Source organism: Rhododendron vialii, chromosome 2a, assembly GCF_030253575.1.
Source record: "Rhododendron vialii isolate Sample 1 chromosome 2a, ASM3025357v1".
In the NCBI taxonomy this organism is placed as follows: Eukaryota; Viridiplantae; Streptophyta; class Magnoliopsida; order Ericales; family Ericaceae; genus Rhododendron; species Rhododendron vialii.
Window position 1 is genome coordinate 34,063,223 of NC_080558.1, and position 15,007 is coordinate 34,078,229.

General features: G+C 37.3%; 1 protein-coding gene and 1 pseudogene across 1 annotated transcript; one reads left to right on the forward strand and one right to left on the reverse strand.

Annotated features, from left to right (window-relative positions):
• Positions 1–3,114: 3,114 nt before the first annotated feature.
• Positions 3,115–4,307, forward strand: LOC131317465 (wall-associated receptor kinase-like 9; annotated as a pseudogene).
• An 8,764-nt stretch (positions 4,308–13,071) lies between these two features.
• On the reverse strand, positions 13,072–14,890 carry LOC131312703 (tetrahydroberberine oxidase-like). Its single transcript, XM_058340645.1, has one exon. The coding sequence runs from the start codon at positions 14,845–14,847 to the stop codon at positions 13,228–13,230; it is 1,620 nt and encodes a 539-aa protein (XP_058196628.1). The 5' UTR covers positions 14,848–14,890; the 3' UTR covers positions 13,072–13,227.
• Between the last annotated feature and the right edge of the window lie 117 nt (positions 14,891–15,007).

Here is a 15,007-nt window from a genome sequence, read left to right on the forward strand (position 1 = left end):
AGGTAAAAGAAATAAGAGTTTCATGCGTACACATGCCTCTGGAATTTTTTTCAAAAAAAAAAAAAAAAAAACTGCCCTTCATATTTCCTTAAACTAGTCGGTCAAAGATTTGTCACAGGACAGTCACGTTTTTGGTGGAGTTGGGAAATTTATTCACTATGGAAAACACAAGATTACACATGCCTTGTGTAGGAAAGGAAAGCTTTGGATCGGTCATTGTATGGGAAAATATTTCGTAGCAATAAAAGTTTCCATGACAGAAAGGCAATAGTTGCCCGTCGAATATTCCTTGCCTAAAATTTTAAAGTCAAGCTTGCTAATTTTGGGGCTGAATCTAAGTTGGGCACAATTCATAGAAAAAAATAAAAAAATAAAGTGATTGCTTGGACGAGCCACAGTTTTGCACGAGGGCGGCGGCGCACCAAGGTTCATTTTCGTGGACCATAAAATCCAACGCTAAAAAAATTGTCACGAGGCACTGCCAGTTTAAGAATAAATAAATAAATTCGTCTGCAATCTGCTCAAATATTTGGAACAGCGAGGTCAAGCAAGCACTTCTAGTTACAAGGACGCCAAAGGAACTTCAAGTCTCGCACTCAATGCTGGCAAGCAAGCATCCTCCTGAGTGTTGAAGTGGGGGCAAATTTGTAGACACTAAAATTTTGGCATGACTTAATCACCGTCCGACCAATTGGGATAAATTGTCTTAATTAATTAAAGTCAAGATTGATCAAAGCACTCGAATAAATATTGGACCCAACAAATTTCTACGGCTCAATCCATTTGAGATACAGTGAAGACCAAAGTAAGTTGGGCTAATTTAATTAGCCTAACGGATTAAAGAGTTGGGCTAGCTTGATTGGCCAAATGGGTTAAGGTATACAAGCCCAAAAGTGCAGGCCCGCTTCAAATAAATCATAAAAGAAAAGAGTCAAATAATAAATATATTATTTCTTTTTTAAATTAAAATCATTCCTTAAAAAGAAGAATAAAATCTTCTTACATATGAAATGAAATGGGATCAAGATCCAGTCAAATCAAATCAAGTCAAATCAATCAAGCCAATCAAATCAAATCAAGTCAATCAAAGATCTTATTATAAGATCTTGTCATACTTAACTCTTCTCTTATTGAACCTATAAATAGAGGCTCATATGAGAGAGAGAACACCCTTTTGCTTGGCATTCTTTAGAGCTCTCAAACACTCTTCAAGAACTCAAGCATTCCTCAACATCCTGCAGAGAATCATCAAACACCAAAAACTGTGTCGATTTTTTTGCAAGTCCACCACATCAAATTGTTCAGCTACTCAAATCATTCAACAAACCAAAACACTTGGAGATTTTAAAGATCAAACTCCAAAGTTCAAGTCATCTTCAAACTTTGTTCTTCGGTTTATTCAACTTGAAGATTCAAAGAAAGTTACTGTTCGGGCGATTCAACAATAAGCATTCAAGCCGTTAAAACGCCAATAATTCCGGAGATCGAATCAAAGGATTTTGTTCTTTTCTTATTTAAAGAGCATTTATTAGAGAATTGTACCCCTTTCAATTCAAAATCAATAAAAAATATTATTTTATGCATCTTTTTCGTCTTCTTTATTGCAGGATTCGAATTTGTGTGTTACAGCCACCACCTCGACTAAGCAATACAATCAAATAAAACTAACTATACTAACTAACTAACTCAATATTTAACCTGGCTTCGTTACACCTCAGGTTTTGTATAAAGCCAGGTTAGAGGTATCCACCAAACTAAATACGAGCTACTAACACATAAATTAATAGGCTACTACTACAAGAAAGAAGCGGGATACTTACAGCGGTTTGTCGAACCTCTAAGAAAGCCATAATAAGAAATTCCCGGCAACGGCGCCAAAAATGCTTCATTTCTCAATATATCAAATAAGATCACCCCAAGTGTAATATAAAAATGTTATTTGAAGTATAATAATCCGGAAGACCGGGATCGTACCCACGGGAATAATTAATACAACTTGATTGGATTTGTAGAAGTAAGCACGGGTTTTCAGCTTTTAGACAGCCAACTTGGTTTTACTTTGCGGTGGAAATAAAAATGCTAAATTGAAAGCAAATTAACTAGGATTAAAAAGCATGTTAGGTCTAGGAATAACTAACACCCACTACTCAAGTTAAATTACATTTTTCACCCGATTACACGATTTAAGATACTCAACTAAGGTTCTTAACCCGGAAGATAAAATGGTTCGATTACCAAGTTAGCTCTAGAATTTATTTAGCAAATACCTCGAGCGACAGAGCTCTAAGCATCATGTGTGGCAAGTAGGCGATGCTCGTGCCTACACATGATCAAAGAGGTAAACACCTTAGCAATTTGATAAACAAATCCGAACTACACATCGATTTTCAAACCAAAGATTCAAACGTTATTGGTGAAAAATGCAATTTTTACTCAAGCCATGAGGTGCTATTCACCCGATGACCTAACCTTAGAAAACTACTCACACATATCTAAAAAGATAAGAGCAAACAAAAATCTACTTAATTATTCCGTTCAATTGGAGCCGTCAAGCCACCTTCGGGTCTTTCCGGCCTGAGCTTTGGGACTTGATTATTCCGTTCTTAATCATCTTTGAACCTTGAATATCTTTGACAAGGTTTGGGCTTTAAAATTCTTGAATTAAACGGTTTCCCTACGAAACGAAACTAAAATACCTTACGTGCGAAAGTAATTAAAAACAACTAAGTTAACGATAAAATTAACTAAAACTAGAGACGTAGCGCACCCTAAATTGCAATATCGGGTGCTTATCACTCGGCCTCTGGACCATTTTACAACTAGTGTTGCTTGTGATTCTTTTGCTTTCTTTTCTATTTTTGTGACTAGGAACCATTATATTATTGCAAAACCATCCGAATAATTCATCTTGAATTCACCGAAACCTTAATTTTCGGACAAGCTAGAGAGACACTTGGAGGGAGCGTTTTGTTCTCGTTTACTTTTCTTCAACGTGTGGTTGGTGATTGCTCCAACACGTCGTCTTGATAATAAACAACAGCAATTCTCGGGCCAAAGTGATTATTGCAAGTAAGCATAACTCATTGCCATATTTTAATAGTACTACAACACTACAATTATGTTCAATCAGAAAATGCATTTAAATTTCACTGAAACAGAATGTTCCTTGTGTCTAATTTTATTGATTCAGTCTATTTTATACAGTGCATAAGTTAATTTCGATTTTGTAATGGTTATATGGTCAGTAGAACCAAGATAAAACCAATAGCTGTTCTATATCCATCGGCTTCGTTGTATGAGTAAGATGGACTTTCCCGTTTCAAAAAAACAGATGGGACTTTCTCTATTTCTTTGTAAAGTCAGCTGAACGAGCCTTACTACTTTGTCCACCTTCGGCAGGTACTTTCTCAGGTGTCGGAGTGTTACTTCTACTAATTTGTATGTGGTGGTTGTACCGAGAAGTCAATAGAAGAAAGGAAGCAAAGCTCAAGGAAAAATTCTTCAAAACGAAATGGTGGTTTGTTGTTAAGCTATTTGGATGTTGTTTGGAGACAAAAGTTCCTATGCTGGTTTATGAATTCATCCCTAATGGAACCCTTTCCAGTATATCCATGACCAAATTGAAGAGTTCCCACCTGGGATTCATGATTACGGATCGCAACAGAAATTGCAGGACTCTATCTTACCTTCATTCAGCACCTTCCATAGCCATCTGCCATCGGGACATCAAGTCCACAAACATACTCTTGGATGATAAATTCAGAGCAAAAGTCTCCGATTTTGGCATTTCAAGGTCAATTTCTGTTGATAAAACTCACTTGACCACAGCAATGCAGGGTACCTTCGGCTACTTGGATTCGGAGTACTTCTAGTCGAGCCAATTCACAGAAAAGAGCGACGTTTACAGTTTTGGAGTGGTACTTGTTGAGCTCCTTACTGGAAAAAGGCCAATTTTGTCAGCCAAGTCTGATGAAGGGGGAAGCCTAACAGCACACTTCCTATTGACAATGAAGGAGAACCGACTGTTTGATATTCTCGATGCTCAAGTTGTGAAAGGAGCAGGGAAAGAAGAGATTTTGGCGGTTGCGCACGTCGCAAAAATGTGCTTGTCCTTGAATGGAAGGAAAAGTCCAACAATGAAAGAGGTTGTAATGGAGTTGGATGCGATCAGAATGTCAGATGGGGCATCTGCCGCTTATGAAGACGTTGAGTTCGCGGCAGATGATGACCTTACTGGACGGTCTGGACGGTCTGGACCGTGGGAGGCTGCTTCTACTGCAACAGGTTCATTCTATTCTACAGTATGAAGAATCCTCTTGGTTGGGAAGAATATTGGTGACTTCCCTTGTAGAACATCGAGTCTTCCATATGAGTAGTGTAACTAGTGTTGCTAATCATAATATCTGCTTGGCATTGTTGGATCACTTCTTGACGATAACAATAATTGAAACCCTACTTAGAAGATAACAATATCTTGTTGGTTTTAATTTAATATTTTACTTTTACGTTAACTTTTATCACATGGGTCTGAGGAGTAATTACAGGGATGTATAGTTAGAGTTAAAATGGGAGTGTTTAGTTGAAAACCACTTTGACTAGGTCTCCTATTTTTCCTCCTAGTTATGAGACCACTATCTGTTAGCATAACAAACTTACGTTTTATTAATCCCTATAAAACTTTTGCTTTGTTATTCGGCTGAAAAAGATAATGTTGGAGATATTACAAAAGTTTACACTAAAAATAAATATTACAATGGACAAATTAACAGGCTGAGTCGCGGAAATCTCGCTTTCTTTAAGGAGAGTCAAGCCATTTACGGTAACAAGCCGGTGCAGTAGAAAATTTCTGACTTATCCCCTCCAGGATATAAACAGCCCGATAATTTATCATATGGTTCGGACTTACTCTGCACAAGTAAGAGAACCCAAAGCTAAACAAAAGAACACTCTTACATTTTGCCCAAGACTCTCACGCTCATATTAAATTTACAGGAAATAAATAGCCTGATAATTTATCGTATGGTTCGGACTTACTCTACACAAGTAAGAGTATCCAAAGCTCAACAAAAGAACACTCTTACATTTTGCCCAAGACTCTCACGCTCATATTAAATTTACAAGCTGTTTTTTTGAGAATGAAGATGGACAAAGCTGGAGGAAAATACTAAGTGTTTAGGAGAAGTTGGCTTATGGCTCTATGGCTGGGATTGCTTCTTGAATACAAAGCCACCCAAGCAAGCCTTATATAGGCAAAAAAGAATCCAAACTATATCTTTTCATTAATTACTAAATCTCATAGGATAGATATGAATCCAAACTATATCTTTTCCATTATTGACTAAATCCACTTGGATATGGATAGATTTGATAGATATGGATAGATATGCTCTAGATTTGCTAGATATGGATAGATATAAAAGATATGCTCCCGATTCTTTCTAGATTTACTAGAAATTCTCCTTGATTCTTCTAGATTTGCCTAGATATCCAAACACTCAATTAAATGATGTGATCTCAAGATTAGATATGATCTTGCGAATGGATATCCAAATAAATGCTAAGATAAGAGTCTCTCACACAGATATACACATGACTTGTAAAGTCTTGCACCAAAAAATGTGCAGAAATTTAATATTAAAATAATAAATTTCCAACATTCCCCTACCTATTTTAATATTAAATGAGACTCCTGGGCAAAGAGGGATATTATGCATCATGAAGGTGTGCTCTGCATTGAACCTTCACTTAGTGAAAACAGTAATCTCTACTCCAGAGTCAATAGTGGTCTCCGACTTGAACTATGACTGCTTAGGGGAAATAAAAAATGCTGCCCACACATAATAGTCCAGGCATTGACATGAGTTTTAATAGCTAGCACATTACAGCCTTGTGCTAATCCCAGTTTTCATGAGCGTATTTGAGAACAAAAGCCTAATTCTCATAGGAAGTGGCCCCACCTCCACGCTCACATAGGTGAAATCTGTCAAGGGTGCTCTTGTAATTCTAACACCCCACTCATAAGAGCTACATAATTTCATTAAGAGTTTCTTAAAAAACTCAACCTCCACAACATTACAGGGTAAATGCACTCACACCATAGGGATGGACTTATTCAAAAATTTCAGTGCATTTTCAAATGACCACCATATGATTCGTTCTTCCCATTGAACCTAGTTACAGGATCTCTGGTCCCTAGGTTGGGTATCCTCATACGTGGCTCATGAATTTAATGGCTTTAGCCCCATCCCCCTCGATGTATTCCAGACTCTTTCTCTTGCCAAGACCTTGGTTAATGGATCTGCAAGATTATCACGTGAACTCACATAAGTCACATTTATGATGCCATTACTCAAATAAGATCTCACAGTATTGTGTTTTCTTCTGATAGGTCTGGATTTACCGTCGTAATAACGGTTTTGTACTCTACCAATCGCAGCGGTGTTGTCACAATGAATTAACACTGGAGGAATTGGTTTTTCCCAAAACGGGATTTCATTTAATAAATCTCTCAACCAATTAGCCTCCTCACTCGCTGATGCTAATGCTACTAGCTCAGCCTCCATAGTAGAATTATCAATAACAAATTGCTTTTTCGATTTCCAGCATATAGCACCACCACCCAAATTAAAAATATATCCTGTGGTAGAGAGTGAATCACCTGACAAAGTATTCCAATCGGCATCACTATAAGCTTCAAGTACTGGAGGATACTTTTTGTAAAACAAGCCATAATTTTTTGTATCAAATAAATATCTAATTATTCGTTCAATGGCTAGCCAGTGTTCTCTACTCGGCTTGCTAGTAAACCTACTCAGTACTCCTACTGCATAAGCAATGTCAGGTCTAGTACAGTCAGTAGCATAATGTAAACTCCCTATTATGCCAGCATATCCTTTTTTATCAACAATATGCTTGTCATTTTTAATAGGAAATAAATGCACATGAGGATCAAAAGGAGTAAGAACATGCTTGCAATTATCAAAATGATATTTTTTCAAAATTTTCTAAATATAATGCAACTGATTGAAAAAAATACCATCACATGTTTTTGTAATTTTCATCCCCAAAATCACATTAGCCTCACCAAGATCTTTCATATCAAAATGGCTACTAAGCATATTTTTAGTCTCATTAATATACACATTAGAGCCAAAGATCAATAAATCATCCACATATAGCCTAACAATAACATGTAAATTTTCACAAGATTTATAATAGATGCACCTATCACACTCATTTATCTTATAACCATTTTCAATCATGCAGGAATCAATTTTCTCATGTCACTGTTTAGGCGCTTGCTGAAGCCATATAGGGATTTAGTCAACTTACACACTTTGCTTTCTTGGCCAGGTTCAGTTTGTTCCTTCTGCTGATCAAATTGTTGACCTTTTCACTAAGGGGCTACACAAGCATCGCTTTGAGCTTCTGCGATCCAAACTCGTCCTCCCTCCTATGTTGTAAAAGGGAAGTGCAGATCTTTCTGCAACACTCTTCCGACTTTATGCCACCCCTGAATCCACAAGTACTGGCTGCCCTAAGATAAGAGGAGGATATAGAAGCAGATTTAGTTACAAGTAGGAGCGCCCTGCAAAGCGGCTTATCGCTTATCCCCATTTGAGAACGGACTCCACCTATGGGATCAGACCTAGCCCCTTATCCATCCAACGGGCTCCACAAAGCCCTCGGGTTGATCCATGTAAATTTCCTCATCTAGGTCCCCATTTAAAAAAGCTGTTTTTATATCCATTTGATGAATTTTTAAATCATGAATTGCAGCAACTGCAATTAACAGTCTAATGGATGCTACTCTAGTAACCGAAGAAAATGTATCAAAAAGTCAAGATCAGCTTGTTGATTAAAACCTTTTGCAACAAGTCTTGCTTTTGTATTTATCAATAGAACCATCCGGTTTAAGCTTTTTACGTAGGACCCATTTACACCCAATAGTTTTACAACCCTGTGGTAAATCGACTAATTTCCAAGTTTTATTGGACATTAGTGATTCCATCTCATCATTAACTGCCTCTTTCCAAAATATAGCATCAAGTGATGTCAAAGCCTCTTGTAAATTAAGTGGAGTACCCTCCACATTAAAAACAAGATAGTCAGGGCCAAAATCTTTTTCAACTCTAACTCTTTTACTCCTTCTAGGTTCAAATTCAAAATTCTCTTGATTTTGTAAACTAGGAGTTGAAGAACTAGGCTCAGGTAAAACCAATTCTCTAGATTCTTGACCCCCACCATTTTTAAGTTTAAAAGGAAATTTTTCTTCATGAAAAATTGCATCACCTGATTCAAAAATAATTTTATTTTTCATATCAAAAAATTTGTAGGTTGTACTATTTATTGCATATCCAAGAAAAGCACAAGTGGTAGCTCTAACACCCAGTTTGGGTCTTTTAGGGTTTGAAAGCCTCACAAAGGCCAAACAACCCCAAACTTTCAAATATCCCAAATTTGGCTTATGACCTTTCCACAACTCATAAGGTGTAATTTTAGTCTTTTTGTGTGGCACTCTATTTATCACATGACAAGCCGTTAAAGTTACTTCTCCCCAAAGATTTGAGGGAGCGCCTGCTTTAATAAGCATGGCATTGGTCAAGTCAATTAATGGTCTATTTTTTCTTTCAGCCACACCATTAGACTCGGGCGAATATTATGGAGTAATTTCATGGATAATTCCCAAAGACTGAGCAAAAAAGTTAAATCCAAAGGATTCATACTCACGACCTCTATCACTTCTAATTCTTTTAATTTTTCTACCGAATTGATTTTCAACTTCTTGGAGGAATTCTTTAAATTTGTCAAATGCATCACTTTTATGTTTCACACAATATACATAAGTATATTTTGAATAGTCATCAATAAAAGTGATAAAATATCTATTTCCTCCACGAGTTAAAATTCCTTCAAACTCACATAAATCCGTATGGATTAGTTCTAACAATTCGGTATTTCTTTGAACACTTTTATGAGGCCTACTTGTGATTTTTGCTTTGCTGCATGTTTCACATTTCTCAAAGGAAAATTCTAAAATCAGCCCAATGGGCTGACGATAGTAGGTGTATGAATGTGTATTAAAAGATGTAAAAAGTGCACAGAAATACGTATTTTTCTTGTCTTTTAGTGTGTTTATCGTCAGCCCAATAGGCTGACAATAGCAATACCGTTTCTCAAAATCTTTTTTTAATCTGGGAATTAATCCTAAGCTACTCATGATTCCTACATAGTTACTGTTTACATGACATAGTCTAGCATGCCAGAAATTTAAAGAACACAGCATGTAAACAGAAACAGTAGCTGGTTTATTATTCTCAACGTTTAGTTTGAACATACCATCACATGCATATCCCTTACCCACAAACACTCCTTTTTTAGTAATTACAAACTGATCAGATTCCATAGTCTGCTTAAAGCCAAATTTGTTGAGTAGATAACTGAACATCAAATTCTTCCTCATGGACGGTGTGTAAAGCACATCTTTCAGAGTTAGCACACGTTTAGAGGTAAACTTCAAATCAACCTCACCACTCCCAAGCACCGTGGTAGTACTAAAGTCACCAAGCATCACAATTTTTTCTTCTGCAAAGGGAGTATAAGTTTTGAACCAATTTTTATCATAGTAGACATGCCTGTTGGCACCAGAGTCTGCCCACCACCCTTCCACACATTGAACCATATATATGTCTATAATCATAGCCACAAAAGGCTCCTCGACAACATTAGCCTGTGGAGCATTCTGTGTTTTTTGAAAATTGCAAAATTGAGCAATATGCCCACTCTTGCCACAGACAAAGCACCCACCAATTTGTTGTGCTTGTGAAGGGGGTCTTTGGTTCCAATTATTTTTTCTCATTTGCATTTCACCACGAGATTTACCCTTATTTTGAAGTTTTTCTTATTTGGCTTTAAATAAGCATTCTTTGGAAACTGACCTCTGGGTAAGTTATTTTTTGCAAAAACTAAATTTACCTTAGTGGTGGAGTGTCCATTACCCTCGTGAGTCATAAGTGCATCTTGGCCTCTAGCCTCGTCCTCCACTCGGATGCGGGTAATCAAAGTCTCCAGGGACGTCTCCTTTTGCTTGTGGCGCATTGATTTCTAAAACTCCCTCCACAAAGGTAGTAATTTGTCAATGATGCCTGCCACTACAAGATTGTCCTCAATTTTAATGCCTTCAGATCGGACCTCCGCCACAATCATTTAGAAATCTTGCACTTGCTCCACAACAGATTTACCATCTATCATCTGATAGCGGAAAAAACGGCTAGCTGCATATTTCTTTGCACCTGCCTCCTCAGTATCATATGTGCTCTGCAAGGCTTTCCAAATTTTCTTTGCAGTGGAGTAAGTAGTATCATAATAATCTTAAAATTGATCTCCAAGGCACTTTAAAAGATAATACCGACAATTATACTCATCTGCATTATACTGCTCAACTTGTTCAAGATGAGCATATTTTCATCATCGTTCATCCCATCGGTGGAGACTTTGTTGGGATCCTTCTTAGTTAAGATGTAGGCCACCTTAAGGAGACTGAGATAGAAGAGCACCTTACCTTTCCATCGCTTGAAGTGAGCTCCCTTGAACTTGAAGGGCATGTTGAGATCTCCGATATTTTCATTGGGTTTCTCAGCTATGTGGTCCATTTTTGAATCTCCTTAAAATTTTGGAGATATTACAAAAGTTTACACTAAAAATAAATATTACAATGGACAAATTAACAGGCTGAGTCGCGAAAATCTTGCTTTCTTTAAGGAGATTCAAGCCCTCTACGGTAACAAACTGGTGCAGTAGAAAATCTCCGACTTGTCCCCTCCAGGATATAAACAGCCCGATAATTTATCGTATGGTTCGGACTTACCCTGCACAAGTAAGAGAACCCAAAGCTCAACAAAAGAACACTCTTACATTTTGCCCAAGACTCTCACGCTCATATTAAATTTACAGGCTATTTTTTAGAGAATAAAGATGGACAAAGCTAGAGGAAAATACTAAGTGTTTCAGAGAAGTTGGCTTGTGGCTATATGGCTGGGATTGCTTCTTGAATACAAAGCCACCCAAGCAAGCCATATATAGGCAAAAAAGAATCCAAACTATATCTTTTCATTAATGACTAAATCTCATAGGATAGATATGAATCCAAACTATATCTTTTCCATTAATAACTAAATCCACTTGGATATGGATAGATTTGCTAGATATGGATAAACATGAAAGATATGCTCCCGATTCTTTCTAGATTTACTAGAGATTCTCCTTTATTCTTCTAGATTTGCCTAGATATCCAAACACTCAATTAAATGATGTGATCTCAAGATTAGATATGATCTTGCGAGTGGATATCCAAATAAATGCTAAGATAAGAGTCTCCCACACAGTTATACACATGACTTGTAAAGTCTAGCACCAAAAAATGTATAGAAATTTAATATTAAAATAATAAATTTCCAACAGATAACAGTGCTCATCTATATTAAAAAAAAACTCTCTCTCTTGCTTTACAAACTTACACTCTGATACCCGTTGATTTATGTTCCAAACTAAATACTTTCAACCATCCTCTTTCATATATATGTAGATATTTGGTACAACAATATATATTTGGATTTCGAGTGTTGGGAAACAATCGGTTCGTGAGTTTGATTTGCTGCACCGAAGAGAACTTGAAGGTCGTTGTATCTTGGGAAAAGAACATCATCCAACCCCGTGCAGAAGGGGTTGTATCATTCCTTAGGAGGACACCATCACGTGCCTCGACCACCCCACAGGCTATTCTTAAATTTTCTCCAATAATATCTAGTTGCCTTACTTGGTTGATTATTGTTCTTGTTTAGGCATTTAATTTCTAGTAGAAATATCCTAATCATATAATTTTCCCTACATATCTATCCAACACTTCGTAAAGCGTTCAACAGAATAAATGCTGCTTTCTGAGAACTTAGTGTTGTAAATCTTTGCGGATATGCTGAACCATTGTAGCTTGTGTCGCTTGTGATTCTTTTGTTTTCCTTACTATTTTTGTGACATGAAACCATCTTGTTATTGCAAAACCAGCCAAATGACTCATACTGAATCATTGAATGTCTAATTTTCGGACAAGCTGCAGAAACACTTGGAGGGAACCTTCGTGCATATGTTGGAGAAACTATCTATTTTTCATGCACGAAGTTGTTCGCAATTAAAACCCCATTTTTTCAGCCTATGGTGTCTACTCGGTGATTGTTCGTGTTTTCTTCTCTTCAACAGGGCCTTTCCGAATGATGTATCGCAAGCAGTCTGTCCTCATTGGTTAGCATTTTTAGGGAAAACAGGTCGGGATTAGCTGGACTTGGCGGATTTACCCCCTCTTGCTTTGTCAAGGAGGCGTACAATCGTCCAATAAGGAGACATGTTTAATTCATAAAGATTCCTCCAACGCTTTGTCATGACAATAAACAGTCATACGGTACGACAAAGCTGATTCCCCTAACGCTTCATCATGACAATAAACAGTCGTACCATTGGAAATCACTCAAGCGCACGCAATATTTGGATCCACGAAATTAAGGAGTGAACTTATAGAAAAAAGTTGAATATGGGATATAATACTGATTTATACTAGACTGCTTTTTGGTGCTCTTAGCCCATGACATGTCTAGTAGTAATAACATCGAAAAAATGTCGATCAATGAAATGTCCACAGACTCAAAGTCTAGTGGAGAAATTCTGAAATTTCTATAGAATTTCTCTATGTTCATAGGCTTTATTGCATCCTAGAGTTTATTTGCAAGAAAGTATTGTGCTTGAAAAGCTTTTTTTTTTTTTTAAATATTCTTCTACCGCATTCCTTTCTTTTTCCTTTTCAATGTACATACTAAAAATTTTTTAGGGGCGTTTTTGAAGCACCATAGGTATTCCTTGTTTTCTACTTTGTCGTAATTTTGGTCTTGCATTATAGTTATCTTTTGTGTGTATTTGCAATGGTGTGTGAGAAAGATAAGCAAACATAGAAGTAGTCCCCATTATGTTCCATCCTTGCACTAACAAGAAACATTTCAAACTAGTGTTTTACATAGCAAAAGAAGATAAAATACAATCAACGACTAAATTTTATTTATAGTGATTACGATACACAAAACAAATTAACATTCATAGCATCTTATATAAGATTACATGATGAACCATATGGTTTTTATTTATTTTTATTCACAAATCATACTAATTTGCTCTGCCAAGGGCTCCCTAGTCACCCTTCTTCCACCATGCTGAGAAAGGAGGAATGCTTTGTTCATTTCTAAAGAAATTTCCAGGATCAACTTTGGTCTTGACTTGCACCAATCTGTTGAAGTTGTTCTTGAAATACTTGATCCCCCAAATGCTTGCTTGTGCATAGCTTGTGTTTCCTTTGTTATTGTTGACTCCAACATCAAGGTCTCTATAATTAATATATGCAGCCCTTGGAAATCTAGAAACATAGGGCGCCATATAACTGTAAAGCCTTCTAATCCAACTTATATGCCTTTGTGATACCTCTTCCCCTTCTTCATTCCAATAAACTAAATGCTGGATCTTGTAGAGATTTCCCTTTCTGTGTGGGAAAGGGATTGCAGACTCTGCAATCTCTTCCATCTTTCCACCATATGGACTCAAGATCATTTCTGCTAGTTCCCCCTCATCTTCGTAAAACATTCTCCAAATCCCTTCCAATCCAAATACCGGAATTGGCTCCTTAACATAGTCTGATTTTGCCTTGAAGTATTGTCTTGTGAGAGGAGTCCTATCCAAGAGGACATCAAGGGATTCACCGGTGGGAAAACCCGCGAAATAGAGGATGGATTCGATCCAGCTCATCTCAGTGCAGTCTTCTTCCATCAAACCTAACTCCGGGAAGCGTTCTTGCATCAATGGAATCAAGTTACTGATTCCTCCAAGGTACAAGGAGTTGAAAGAGGCTTGGATTGTCCACTTTCCATTTTCACTAGAATTCACCCTTCTAATAATGATTCTAATGAATAGATCTTCAGGAAATTTGGGAGCAATATGCTGCCACTTATAGATAAGATTGGTAGCATTTTGGTCTAATGTCTTGGCAATAGTAAAAACAGTCACAGTTGATGGAACAGTGACCAAATTTACTTTCCATGCTAGAATGACTCCAAAACTAGCACCCCCACCACCTCTAATGGCCCAAAATAGGTCTTCCCCCATGGATTTCCTATCAAGAACTTGTCCATTGACATCGACGATTCGAGCATCAATGACATTATCAGCCGCAAGACCATATTTTCGCAACATAAGGCCATACCCTCCCCCACTAAAGTGACCCCCGACACCCACAGTAGGGCAAACACCGGCAGGAAACCCTAGGTTTTTACTTTTCTCGGCAATTCTATAGTAAAGTTGCCCAATAGTTGCCCCAGATTCAACCCAAGCAGTTTTACTCTCGGAATCAACAGTGATGGAACTTAGGTTTATCAGATCAAGAACGACAAAAGGGACATTGGACACATACGAAAGGCCCTCATAGTCATGTCCACCACTTCGAACCCTAATTTGCATTCCATGGTTTTTGGAGCAATAGACAGTTGCCTGAATCTGGGATTCGTCGAATGGTGTGACAATGACTAGTGGTTTTGGGGTTGATGATGATGTGAACCGGAGGTTTTGTATGGAGAAGTTTAACACGGATAAATATGAAGAGTTGTTTGGGGTGTAAATTAGTTTTGAGATCGAGGTTGAGTTTGGGGAATGAAGGGAAAGGCATTGAAGAAACTCCTCATGAGTATCAGCCGAAGCTGCCAAAGAAAAAGAAATCAGGAGGAGAAAAACAAATGAAAGCATTGAGGTAGTGGGAGTCTTCATATTGTTTCTAGTTGTTTAATTTGCATGGTAAATAAAGATAGAAGTTCAGCTATTTATAGGGCTTAATGGATAGGTGGCTAGAATAATAAGAGAATGTGAACATTGGGTTAGAATTTGTTGCCATGCATATTAACGAGACTATTCCAGGCTCTAGAATTAT

What these genes read in the sequence shown, in the direction of transcription:
- LOC131312703 (XM_058340645.1), bottom strand. Translation starts at nt 14,847, where the DNA reads ATGAAGACTCCCACTACCTCAATGCTTTCATTTGTTTTTCTCCTCCTG.